Source organism: Protomyctophum bolini (assembly GCF_963924005.1).
Source record: "Protomyctophum bolini genome assembly, chromosome: 14".
Lineage (NCBI taxonomy): Eukaryota > Metazoa > Chordata > Actinopteri > Myctophiformes > Myctophidae > Protomyctophum > Protomyctophum bolini.
Window position 1 is genome coordinate 32,200,389 of NC_137875.1, and position 14,234 is coordinate 32,214,622.

General features: G+C 42.3%; 1 protein-coding gene across 4 annotated transcripts in view; it reads left to right on the top strand.

Moving 5' to 3' along the window:
• Window positions 1-14,234, top strand: part of bicc1a (BicC family RNA binding protein 1a) — an 82,553-nt gene that overhangs the window by 14,938 nt on the left and 53,381 nt on the right. For all 4 annotated transcript variants that reach the window (XM_080781299.1, XM_080781301.1, XM_080781300.1 and 1 more), the window contains exon 2: window positions 6,143-6,189. In XM_080781299.1, coding sequence (XP_080637425.1) covers window positions 6,143-6,189 — 47 coding nt within the window. The remainder of the gene's footprint in view (window positions 1-6,142; window positions 6,190-14,234) is intronic.

Genomic DNA, 14,234 nt, shown 5'->3' on the forward strand with positions numbered 1-14,234 from the left:
CATCAGGCCCAGTATCTCCTTTTCTCTGAATGTGGTTAAATATGGAACGAAGCCATCATCCTAGTGCTCCAAGCCTGTTTACACCCCCCCCCCCCCCCCCCCCCAACAATACTGAATCTCCCACTCAGATTTACTCTATCCACAACATAATGGATACCAGAGCCCAATTAATCCACCACCAGTGTTAGACATCCTCTCCAGCTCCAACCTAACGTGCTGTCATTCCAGTGCATGCCGTGGTGGAGTTTTGGCCAGCTGAATTATTGCCTTTAGCAGCATATCCAGCGCTATGCTAATGGGTGTGGATCTGATTAACTGCGTCCCTCGTGTTTGCTTTATATCATTAATGGAGACGTCAGAGATCACCACTCACAAGTCAACATCAAGTTATACGCTTCCATTATCTCGGCGAGAAATGTCTGCGGACGCCGGACGGTATCGATTGCGACATCTAATATGTGCTAAGAGGTCTCCGTGTTGTAACTCCTCTGTGATCCTTTAACAATCTGCTATGCTGGAAGGAAGTAAGGAGCGCTACGCTGTCCTCATATGACCTGCAGCTCATTCCATCCATGCACTTTTTTTGCTAACATATTTTCCACCGCCGCCATTCTAAAGCCTTGCATTTTTGTCACTTGAAACTCTCTTCTTGTCAGCGAGTGACACACGGCCACATGACAAAGTATAAAATAGTAGTAGTGTTAGTATTTAAGAGTAAGCAACATCATTATTTTTCCCGAAACAAGGTCTATTTGTCACTGCGAATATATTAAAGCATTAACTTGTATGACTGTATTTAATGTGAAATATTTGCAGATGACTGTTTGGATTAGTTTTTCCGTCATGCTTCTGTTGTGTAAAGACCTTTAGCATCAGAGACCAACAGCGAAATTACCCTGCAATAAGAGTGCAACAAATATAACGTCATTCCAATTGTTTTGAGTTAGATGGAAGTCATTGTGAAGCTGTGAGGTCTTGGTAGTATATCGTCATGGTTGGCTGATGAATGTTGCACCATGGAGAACTGGACCTAGTGCAGCGTTTGTAGGAGTGGAGCTCTGGTGTCCTCCCAGGTAACTTATGTACCCCGGAGCTCACGGGACGCCATAATGTACGTGTCGTACACCCCACCAACCAACCCACCCCCTCAGTCTGCTTCCCCCTCCCTAGTTCTCCCACGGCCGGTCTGCACACCACGCCACGGCATTTGCCAACAGTATGTTTTGCTCTCTCAGTGCATGATCCTCGTGTTTTTACTCGCACCGTGCAACAGATTCCTCTCAGCCCCAGATGCTCGCATTACATGATTTGTGATTTTTGTGTGTTCTTTTTTCCACTGTTGTCAATTTAGTTTACTTGTATTGTTGATTTGTATGTAAAGGTGCAGTAAGTGATATATTATAGAGAAAGTTTGTTCAGTAACAGGGGTCTCCCTGTCTCTCCAGCTCATTGGTAAACTAAAATGCATTTTCAGGTCGGGATACTATGTCACTATGGGCACGTTTGGAAATACCGCAACGGAGCGCAGTCGCCTATTAGTTTAACTTTGCATTCAGTGAGCTATTTCCGAACGTGCCCCAAATGTATCCACTATCCAGTCAGGATAATCTTTTACCGGAACACTATATTTGAAGGTGACAAATTGTAATGGGTACTCTCTTCTGATTGGGTGAAATTAATAGTTTCTGTTTATTATTAGAGCTGGAATGCTCTATAGTCTATACTCTATAGTAATGATTTATCTAAATATAGAGTTTTAACCTTTACAGTTTGCACAAATATCACACTAACTTTAAGACTACTTAACTGCTAATTCTTAGAAAACAATTTTGACATTTAGCTGAATTATAGAGGCTTACTTAGAACAAGGGCAAGTGATGTTCAAGTTAAAAAATACACAGCAAAATGAGCATTTAAGTTGGAGTGTATATATTTTTTAAATGGATCTATACTTATTTAGCAACATGTGTCATGAACCCTAGTGTCCCTATGATAAGGCGAACATTCAGCAAAAACAGCAGATCTACAAGCTCACAGTGTAGCACGTGAGCTTGTATATTGGCTATTTTTGGTAATATTTGGAGTAGGGGGGGGTGAAAGAGGGAACCATGTTTAGGGAAAGAACAGTATATTGACTTTAAGGAGTGGTAAATGAACACTCAAGAATTACAGTGTAGTGACACAAGCTGAGAAAAGATGTGAAAGTCTGCCAAATTATTTCTTTCTTTTATGGCCAACGTTGTACTTACTGCCCTGCTGGTGGTGTTTGCTCCGTTTTTGTGCTCTGTTTAAAACCATCTCAAATGTCACGAATGTAGTAGCTATTCATCTGTCTCTCCGCAGGCACACATCATCCTACAAGTACAGCGGAGTGTTTTCTATTTTGTGTGTCTTGCATCATTTCATGCCTAGTCCAGTAACTGTTTTTCTTTCCCTCCGTGCATAATGAGAGGTCCCCGTCATATAGCCAGCCAGGAGCTTTACAAGCTGACGACAGCTCAAATAATAGATTGATGAATTATATGCTGAGTAGATTTCAAAGGCACACCGTTTTCTGGGCATAATTTGGCCCTATTGTGTTCGTGCATTCAGTGGGATGTTTAACATTAGCATTTAAATTTTTACAAACTTCTTTTGCACTTTATTCCTGTCTGTTTCTAATTTAGGTCTGGCAGCAGAGGGACATTCTTTGAGGGATGTAGTTTTGTTGAGTTACTTTTTATACAAACACAGAGGTTGGACAGAAAGAGATTGTATGTCTGTGTGTTTTAGTGGAGCAATATTCATTCTAATATAACATTGGATGTTCCCAGATTCATTTGTGTTCGTTTGGGTATCTCACACTTAAAGCTTCTAATGAAAAACCAGCTGTATTCATGAGAAAAGACAGAGGAGGAGAAGAGAGAAAGGTTTCGCGAGCCGAGACAGTGGGATATCGCTGCGTTCATCGTTTGTGATTGTTTTAGTTCTTAACAGGAAACAGTTGTAACAAGTGCCTTCCTAATCCCTTATTACTCCTGGCCACCCAGGAACCAGACACTTAAATCGGGACTGTTCTCTCCATCCTTCTCCGTCCTTCCACTTCAATGCTGCTGGACGGATGACATGATCTGAAACCCTACCCGAGATATTAATACTTCCTATCACCTGCTCCTTCTCATTTCTTACTATTGATCACAACTTTACTTTGTGTGACTCCTTTTGAGAAATGAAGATTTTCTGACCCCCGTTGATTAGGTGTGGTGAAAACACTTGCATAACTTACCTCAGTTCAGTGTCTGAGATGTGTTACTGTAAGTTACTCCACATTCCACAATGTTCAGACCTTGCTCCGGGTGCAGGGAAAACTGACCTTGGACTGGCCACAGTGGCCAGTGTCCACTCTTGTCAATTCCCAAATGGTTTTTACACTGTATGTGTGCCTGAACACAAATTGGAGCCACTTCATTGTGGGTCACGTCCAGTATTCTGTTAGTAATTTGGTGTCACACATAGGAAGAAAACAACAGTTACTTCATTCAATGTGCATAGCTCTCATGTGAACACGACGTTATAAATTGTTTGCTTTCATACGTCGGTTCTTTACAAAGCAATATGCTTGTGAAAACTGGATTTGACATAAAGTGAGTTTAGCAGCACAACAGAATACCACCCACGACTTTAGAGTGTTTGTGTTAAAGTATGTGGTGACGTCACGTTGATGTCAGCGCTCTGTTGTCCGAAATGAGGATGTGCGACACATTGAGAAGCACAAGCATGATGGAAGGCTGACGGCACTGTAGCAGGCTGGAATTCTTCTGTCATTCCTCTGCTGTCCAAGCAAAGTGTGAGGCCGTTTACGCTAGTATTACACTTGGAAAATGTTGAAACATTGTTCAGATACACAGCGTTCTCAAGGCTCAACCCCAGCTACTCCCATTCTCAACAATGATCCACATGGAGATAATAATTTATTTCCATTGTCGATATGGGGGAAGGGAGGGGGGCTATTTGGCATAGACTGTAGTGTTATGATGTGAAATGTACTGGCCTTTACCGTGGGTATAAGGCAGGCCCTCATGTGAAACAGCTGTGGAGTAGGAAGGGGCTGGTTTGTCGTGGGAGCCTGTACATGAGCATGTGTTGAACGTGCACAATCTAGGCATTACAACATCACTAGGGGCCATGCTGTCTGGTCTGTTTTGCAAAAGTAAACCATGTTTAGCAGTGGTCATTAATTTGCTATGTTTGAACCTTTTAAAATGTGGTGTTGATGTTGATGGGGAAAGTCATAGCAATGCAGTTCACACCCAGGGGTCACATAATTGTTGTCATACCCTACAGAACTGTGTGCCCTAAGACCGCCAACATAAGGCTCTTCCTATACAGACGTATACATTTATGGGGGGGGCTTTATTTATCCAACCTCAGATGTGTACAGAACATTCTCAGACTGTAGGACACCATGATCAGAAAATATAGCGCCGAAGTCCTGACGTCCCTCGCTCATCCCCTGGTTCACGGAAGTAATTTCTCTATGGAGAATAACGTGGGGTCATCTTAAAATCGTTTCACATAAGCATTGTGGTCCAAAAATAAACAAGCTGTCTCTGCGTAGTGCGTTACACCGTTATTGTCAGGGAGGTGTCTCTGTATCGTTTGCGACAGTCAGTCACTCATATATGATACAGTCTGTTTCTAGCGAAAATTTAACTAATTCGGTAGCAGTAACAATGTTCTCTCAGTTGATTCTTCATATCCATATGAGTGAAACGGCTGGGATGACATGCTTATTTTTCAAACACAGTTCTTATATGAGGCGATCAAAAATCCCCTATGAGGATTACAATGCAAATAAAAAGTACATGAACCTGTGGATTTGCGCCCTCTACAGATATTGACTTCGGTGCTCTATGGGGTCTACTACAAGCTCACTTGTGAGTTGTGACCTCTTTAAGGAATGATCTGTGTTCCTTCATTACAGTGGTAGCGCAAAGTAGCATTCTACTGTATGCTTGTATAGATTTCAATCAACATTAATATGTTTCCACCCAACTCATCTAGGCCATTAATCACTCTAAAAGCTGATATGTCTTGGACATATTCTGAATTAAAAGCATTGTTCTCTGCAGTTGAAACATAGCAGGGCTTTTGGTCCACCTAATCATAACATCACATTCTTGTCATTACACAGAGACCAGTATTCATGACAGTAAGAGCCATACCAGCTCCACTGCTGACCCAGATTTTCTCAGAGCATTAAATCCATCTTGAGTACACTGACTGAAATGCATCATTACATCCCAGCACACTATAGCTCTCCCAAAAGAACACTAGAATTCTCCTCGGATCACACTCACAGTTATGTATTTAACATCATGAGAGCTGCCTGCCGCAGTCCAAAGGAGTTGCAGATGTGACGGTGAGACAAAGGCTTGACTCGCTGTGATGGTTGGCTCGCTGTTCGACTTACTATACCAGATGAGGGAGCTCCATGTTTTTCTCTCTTTCCCTGGAAAGTTAGTTTAAAAGGACAGAGGCCTCCTACTAGTCTGCTCAATGTCAGGTGCCTGGTGCTGTAGCTCTGTTGAGTTCATGTGGGCCCTACCATTAGCCAAAGCTCAATTTATATAATCCATTTCATGATGGTGTCGCTTGCTGAAAAGAACAGATCTGTTCTTGTTGGCGAGCGATGCCATCGTGTAACAAAGTGTAAATTAGGCATTAATATATACGGATGCTGTTTTTTGTTTTTTTTGCAGTAGTGCAGTAGCATTCAAATAAGGTGAAAATTACGTCCAAATGTGGTCTGACCATCGGCCATTAACAGCTACCATAAACTGTTCAAATATTTGTACTGGATCCGTCAATTTATTGCATAGAAGCTGTAGCCCAAGCAAAGGGATTATAGAAATCACTCGAAACGGTCTTGTTGAAGTCTGAAAAAATGAGTGATATCAATAGCCTGGGCCAACCACAACACCCTAAGGAATGGCGATCCACAAAGACCAGATCATAATAATGTGAAGATACGGGCCTGACACTTCCTGGACCCGAGCATGATTTTTGGCTTTGTTACTGTTACACTGTGTGTTTAACATTGAACGGCTCAAAGTGGTTATGCTGTACATTGTTTTTCATTTTCTTTCTGTCTCTCTTACAGCTGCCTCTGAGGGTCGAGTTAATGGCGGCGAGGATTTCTTCCAGAAGGTGAGTGTGTAGTCTGCTGTCCGACTGGCCTTGTATTCACTTTTGCCGTAATGTTCTATCCCAGGAGGTTCCCAAACGTTTTTGCTGGAGACTTTTGCTGGAGAAGTCTTCCCGGCCCGGGACCCAAACCCAAAATAGCAGATCTACAAGCTCACAACGCGTCGCAAGGCAACGTGTTGTGAGCTTGTACATCTGCATCTGCTAAAAAAAAAATCTGAAATTCTCTGGAATTGTTTATTAAACTTTCTATTTTATTTCTCAATATTAACTGATCCATAAAAATGGGACCCACTGGTTTGTCACTGTTTGGAAAACGGTGTTCTAACCCAATGTCCGAGGAGAGAATTTGGCTCCCGACAGTGGTAAGGGAGCAGATGTCAGCTGCGTCTCCAGTTGTTCATAATTGCGGGTTAAAACGTAAGAGAAATGTATTGGAATGGTACCGATGTAAAACCTCCTGTGTCCTGAACACACGCACTTTTGACCTCCGTGCCTGTTTGAGCTAGTCATCGCATAGAATAGATCTTCTGTACAATTAAAGTTTAGTATTTTATTTCCCAGGGAAAGAACAGGAAGGCTTTATCTGCCAAGCGCTGTCTCACCAAATAGTCATTGTTGCACACATAATGAGTATTGGCTGGTCGATGCATTCAAAAACTACTGTAGAGCAAAGAGGTTGGTTTTGCGGTAACAAGCCCCTTGGTTCTGATATGGCCTTTGAGGTTGTTTTCTTCTTCCCCAGAATATTTTTTCTTTAAGGCAGACAGAGCAGCATATAATATTCGTAATTTATCAAGGAATTGTACATTATACTGATTTTATGCCCACAAAAAGATCAAGCAGTAGGCTTGACATCTCGTGTGGCTGCTCAGTAACTGATGACCATTGTGGTGCATTTTCCCCTCATCTTGTTTTTTTTTCTTCCTAAAACATCTTGTGTGATTGATGCAAGCAAAGACAACATGTGCAAGTCTATTTATACAGCCAATAGTTCATATAATTGGAGGTTATGTACTTTTAAAGTAGAAGTTCACCCAAAACATTACTTTCTATTGTTGACTTGTCTTGTCTTGAATACAAGGACACTTTTAGTTTGTATAACATTCCTTTACGCCGTTTACGGTGAATGAAGTGAATTAATGTTCATTAAAAAGTAACATTAATACAAGATAACGCTTTTGAAAGTGTGTGTGTGTGTGTGTGAGTGTGTGTGTGAGTGTGTGTGTGTGCGTGTGCGTGCGCAAAATCGTACCATAATCTGCATTTTTTTTGTTGGCACAGATGTAGTGTAGACTCATGCATATGTACAACGTAGATGTGGTTATCTTTTTTCTTTTGTGTCATGTGATGGAGATCATTTTTTCCGTGAGACATAATTGAACTTTGATGCCAGTTATTACATAGGTGTGCTGATAATTACGTGAAGGTAAACGCCCTTGTGTCTGAGCTCACTGGCTCCTGTTAAAAATCTGGTTTCCTGAATAAGCTTGCTTGAACTCCCTCTATAGTCTGTTAATGGACTATAATGAAATGAATGATGGACAGTGGTTTGTTTTAGCCTTCTCCCTTTGTCTATTTTCCGTCTCTATTTTCTGTTTGGAGGTCAGGAAGCTGAGTTAAAATGTCAAAGAGAGAGGCAATTTAACTGTCCCCGTCTCCCTGAAGTCGTGCTCACAAAACCCAGAAATGCAAACCAGGCGCCATCAAATTCCACTCGACGGGATTTTAAACATGAACTCTGGAAGTGTTTGGTCTCGGCCTCTTGCTTTGGTTTGGGGAAAACAGTGGTGTTTAAAGCTTAAGATATTCACTGACGAGCTCACTCAACAAAGTCAGCTGACAGTGTACGAGTGTAGTCAGCACTGGTGCTTTGCTTTGGCTAGTGATGTTTTTAAAGCCTCCGAATTGGATACTTTCACAGCTCTTTTGTAAGGATGGTGCTTATTAGAGGTTAAATTGGCAATAATTATACATTAGAGTGCAGCTGTTATGCTTGGCAGCCTGGGAAGCGTTGCGCTGAAGTCATGTTTTTATTGTAGAATTTCCGTCTGGTTAACTCTGTATGGCTGCCCTCTGATAGCATGATCGCCATACACACCCAGTTTAAGACGGGAAAATACACCCAGACCCTGACATCAGGATCTGAGAGGATCGTTTCAAAAGTTAATGGATGAGGTGTGCAGAGTGAGTGCCTTGAACTTGATGAAAGTGGAAACTTTTAGTTGGTCCCCTTCCTATACTTTCAAACCCGCCAACACACACACGCGCGCACACACACACACACACACACACACACACACACACACACACACACACACACACACACACACACACACACACACACACACACACACACACATCAAATCCTTCCCTACCCCCACATACTTTATAAGCAAAATAATATATGATCATCTGTGAAGCTGTACACAAGCATACGTAACACTTTCAGACTTTACGAGTGAGATTTTACTGTAGGCCCACTATTGCTTCTAGAGACAAAGATGTGGAGTTCAGCAGTTGACTATTGAAAGTGAAAACAAAACAATCCACCCTACACTCTCTCCCTGGCCTGGTCTCTGTGGTCAATCAACCCTCTTACTCACTGTCTGTTTGACTTCCTTTGAGTCCAGAGCAACGTTTTTATAATGGAGAGCAGGCAGTCCGCCCTCCTTGTCAAACACTTTCTTTAGTCACTGAAAAAGCATCAGGCAAAGTGGGATCACAATTGCTGAGAACGCCACAGCTGAGAAATGAACCGAATGTCAACCCCTGTGGCCCACAGAATCTCTCTCTTCCCTTACATGTTCCTCTCCTTCCTCTGTATTTGTCTCTTTCATTCTCCCTCCTTCTCCCCAACCCCAACACACACACTGTCTTCTTATTGTCTTCTCTCTGTCTATTGAGCAGCTAATGTACGGAACAGAGTAAAACATCCCTGGGGAGATTGGTCTGGCACTCCTCAGTCCTCAGTTTAAATTCATTTCGCAACCCTTTGATAGCTAAGTTTGTAGAGTGGAGGACTGTAGTTGAATTTCACTTCAGATTTGTGGGTGACCTCTCCAAAGTGAATCTGTTTGTAACCGGCCCTCGGAAATAAATCCTCCACACCGAAGGTCCAGACTAATATCTTAGTGATATTAGTCTGACCATGCCAGGCTAATGTAGTTTATCTAGTTTATTTAGCCTGAGTTACATGTTGTGCACGCCATGGGTGTCATGCAGACATACACTGGAAAAAACCATTCCATATGCTCAATGTGAGCTTGTACACTAAATCAGCTATGTTCTGTACATGACACACCCACGTGCAACTAAGTATTAGTTACAGGTGTAACTGTTGGAGTGTCATAGCATGGCATGCACCATTGTGCCGTGAGCCTGTGATGATCTGAAAAGAGACATTGTAGAGCAGATCACAGAGAAGCTTTGGAAAGACTTTGAGGTGACGGATGCTTTTGCGTCCAGAGCCAGCACCCTTCAATCGCCCCAACCATCCATTACTCCTTCCCCAGGGTTGTGGTTCTGTAAATAATGCCAGGCGTGATATACGCGTGCCAATGTGCTCAGATCTCAGCCCAGACAAAGAAACTGCTTCATTAGTTAACCCTGAATTATCATGTACAATCTGTCCCAGTGATGGAGCGGAGATGGAACCTTAAAACTGCCATGGTCGTTTGTTTGGTTTACCAGAGAATTAAAGACAGTGAGAGCCGAGAGGGAGGAGAAAGCAGCAAATTCCGTGAAAGATTGGATAAATATAGTGCTATCACAACAGAACTCAAACAGATATGTCGGTTTAAAGTTTATTGGCTGCATGTACTCTAAATCAGTTCCTCATGTCCATGCAGAGTATCCTGATGTGTTTAAACAGTAGGATGTTTTTGTGCAGGTGACCTTGTAATGCAGGTTACTCCCTCTCAGCACTATGCATACGGTTAGCTCTGCCTTAAGGTAGAGCGGTCTACAACACCCCACAACCACAGGGCTCGTGGTGGGAGTTGAAATCCCATGGGGATGGACATGGCTTATTGTGCAGCTCCCATTTCTGCCTTTTCTTCACAGGCCATCTCTCAACTCAGTGCAGAACACTGCGCGCGCGCGCACACACACACACACACACACACACACACACACACACACACACATCCAGCTGAATCAACAGCTGCACCATTGCAGGACAGGACAGGACAGGAAGCAGGTCTTACTCCTGCCATGTTGTTTGCTGTTGTGCCCCCCTCTCTGCACACACGCATGCACACACACATGCACACACAGAGTCACGTGTGTGCAACATATGTGCCATATTTCATGGCAGAGTCTTAATGACATCCTGTTTGATTTGAGTTACAGCCTTGCACATGTCTACCTGCACGGCTGCACCTATAGCACCTCACTATGAACCAAACATCTCCTCCCCCCAAGGTCTGGCCATGGAACGGATCACAGTCATAGACCTTCATATATATTTATATGCATTTATTCCTTTCAAAACAGGGCAGAGTGGAAGAGAAAAGGCAGAATGGAACGTTGAATGTATAGCTAACCTAATTTGTGCAATTATCTTGACCTATTCGAAAGGTATTTGATGGCCTCCTCATAAAAATAAACGCCATCCACCCTTTTAAAATGGTGTGTGGTCTGCCAGAAATCACTCCCATCTGCGGGATCGTGCCAAAAACAGCATCTCTGGACAGGAAACAAGTTCCACTGAACAAAACCCTATAGAAAAAGTCAAGAGGGCGGCATGAATAAGTTAAGACTCTTTAAGAAAATATAATTGCGTTTACCTGTATCAACATACGGCTGTCATTTTCAGCATAAGCACCATTATTCCACCTACTGTATGCTTACGTTCTGCTTCGTATTAACTGCATTTCCATATTCCTTCTTGGACAGGATTGGAAATGATTGGATCTAGTAGTAATGTATGCTGGCCCGGTTTTGATATAATTCGTTCTTTGCTTTATGGCTGTTGCATAATTTAATCTCACAATATATTTTGTAAAATATTGTGGCTTACCCTCTGCTTTTGTTGTTTTGTCTAATGATTGAAATTATTTGAGGCTATTATATACATTACATACGCAGACAGGAAACTAAACTAAAACAAGGGGACGTATGGGAGAGCAGGGATAGTTCCAATAGTGAAAGATGCACGGTCGCACCATAGCAGCCTGATATACAGAACATAATATGTTAATATGTACTTGACAATAATTGAGTATATTACACTCAATTATTGTCAAGTACTGCAAGAAATGGCATCCACATTTTTGTCAGGTGAAACCTATGTGAAATGTACGCGACCAGTCACAACCTAGTCGACTTCAGGGTTGCCAAGTCTGCTTATTTCCAGCAAAACTTGGATTGTTTCTTTTCCCCCACAGTTGCTTGCCTGGTTTTTGGAGGTTGGTTAGCTTATTTCTGGCAACACTGGCAACAACCTCGTGATTGGCTGCTTCTGTCAATGGGGGTGGAAAAGCGGCCTCTCATATACAGTATCCCTGGCAGCCACGCAGACTAAAGTGCCTTGCAGAGTCGAACGTAATCGACGCAAGAATACATACGCAACGGAGGGTGAGATCATTTTCTCCCTTGCGTCGTGTCAGTTACGTCATCTGTCTCGTTCCGTCGGGTTGAGATCTGATCCTGAGCCAACGCAACCATATTGCTTGCGTTGTGTACTTTGCGTCGAGGACACCCTGCCCACCTGGAGGCAGCAGAGAGCAAGAAGGCACTTCCGCCGGCATATTGAGTTGTAAACATAAACACGATCGGCATGGATATATCACATTGAAAGTTAAATAGGACAACATGACATCAGCGTTCGAAGCACTGCTTTGCAAACTCGTCTGTGATTATCAGGCCTGGAAAAATGGCCGCGAAGCGCAAGATTGTGACACACAAACATACACGTTACTACAATAATAATCATACTAATATTGGGAGAACACAACGGAGACAGCGCTTCTTTCACCTGACAAATATCACAATGTTATCATTTCTTGTTTGGAACTTAGCTTGTTTGTTCTGTCCGTCATGACGAATTTGTATTAGCTTAGCAATGGAGAGCATATCGTCGAGCCATCTTTTTTTTTGCAGCAACCATACCTGCCTTAAGGATCTGTCTTTGGTGGGAAGGAAGGGCCCTTGTCTCATCAGAGCAACCAAATATTGTTAAACAGCAATCTGGTTGAATATCCTTTCCCAGTTGTCTGGAGAACCAATTAAATATATTTCCCCAGGAATGGGTTATTACTGGACACTGCCAGAAATTATATGACAGAGAACCCTCTGCAATTCCACATCTATCACACATAGGGGAGACTATTGGGTACATTTTACTAAGTTTAGATTCAGAGTAATGCAACCTGTGCAATACTTTAAAATAAATTGAACCGGTACAATACTTTTAATTAAACTCCTGAGAGTTTGAGACGGTGTTGAATTTCATTTGCCCCGAATAACATCGTTTTAGGGAATTGAGCTAAACGCCATTGTGACATAAAACAGAAAGCTCTGCTTTAGGCCCATGAGACTTATTAAAAAAAATAAAAAATCAGGGAGGTGAGGGAGAAAATTGTGGGAGTGGGTGTAAAGGAATTCCTCGACATCACCAGGAACATAATGTTCCATAAATGTGGTGTTTTTGGATCATACAGCTGACAGTCAACATATGACTTTAGTTTCAGAGTTCATTTCAAAGTCCTAGTGCTCACCTATAGAGCTCTACATGGTCAGGCCCCAAATTATCTCACTGACCTTGTCTCATGTCATGTACCAGAGAGGGCCTTAAGGTCGGCCGATCAGGGTCTATTAACAGTCCCAAAGACAAATCGTAGGACAAAAGGTGATCTAGCCTTTCAATTTGTAGCGCCCACTCTGTGGAATGCTCTTCCACAGGTCTTGAGATCCGCAGCCTCTCTGGACATCTTTAAGAACAAACTTAAAACACTACTTTTTACTCAGGCATTTCCGGATGTCTGATTGTTTTTTTGTATAGACCTCTTTCTGTTTTGTATGAACGTCCTTGTTTTATTTCTGCTTTTGTTCTCTGTATATAAAGCACTTTGTGAGTTTTCTCTGTGAGAAGTGCTATATAAATATAAAGTACTTACTTACTTACTTTTGATGGTGGGGGGGGGGGGATCTGATTTAGCTACAGGGGTTTTTTATATATTCTGTATGACGCTCTCATAGATTCCTCAATGCTGAAGACAGTGGGAGGGGATGACATGATGTAGATTACAATCTCTCCTGTCTAGGAATAGTACTAAACTCAGGAAAACGGGGCTTATCAGATGTTAGTTTGGAGCCTATATAGCCATAGTAGGCCTGGTACACACTGGTATACCGTCTGTGGACGCTAACCGCTTCCTTGTACAAAGATATGCGAAAATAGACGATCAGAACGCCTCACATTAGTGCTGCTATTATCAGTGTGTGTTGTTAGTTTCAGGGGAAAATGATGAAAGTGGTTAAAGCCTAAATTGTATCTATCGGCAAAAAATGTGAAGATATTGCAACACTTCTTACCCAAAGCATAAATTAGACTTGAACTGAAAATGCTAGTGATGATACTAGTGACCACATTCATACAAAATGCTTCATTTATAAGTATCCTGGTTTGATCCATGGCTTCCCCTGTGTTAGTGTCAAAGTATTCTTGAGCAAGACACTGAACCCCTAACTGTTCTAGATGAGTGGGTTGGTGCCTTGCATGGTTTCCACTGCAGACTGCAGTCAATGTGTATGGGTGAATAGAGGTGCTCCGATCAGGTTTTTCGGGACCGATCCTGATCACCGATTGTTTTTCTAACGATCAGCCGGTATTGTTGCCAATCTTGTGCGTAGGGGGAAACATTTTATATTTACAAAATTATTATGTCAAAACCCACGTCAAAACTTCCTGTGTGTGTGTGTGTGTGTGTGTGTGTGTGTGTGTGTGTGTGTGTGTGTGTGTGTGGTGAGGAAGGGGGGAATGTTTAGGCCTGTCACAAAGATGCAAAACAATATTATATATATATATATATATATCTGATTGG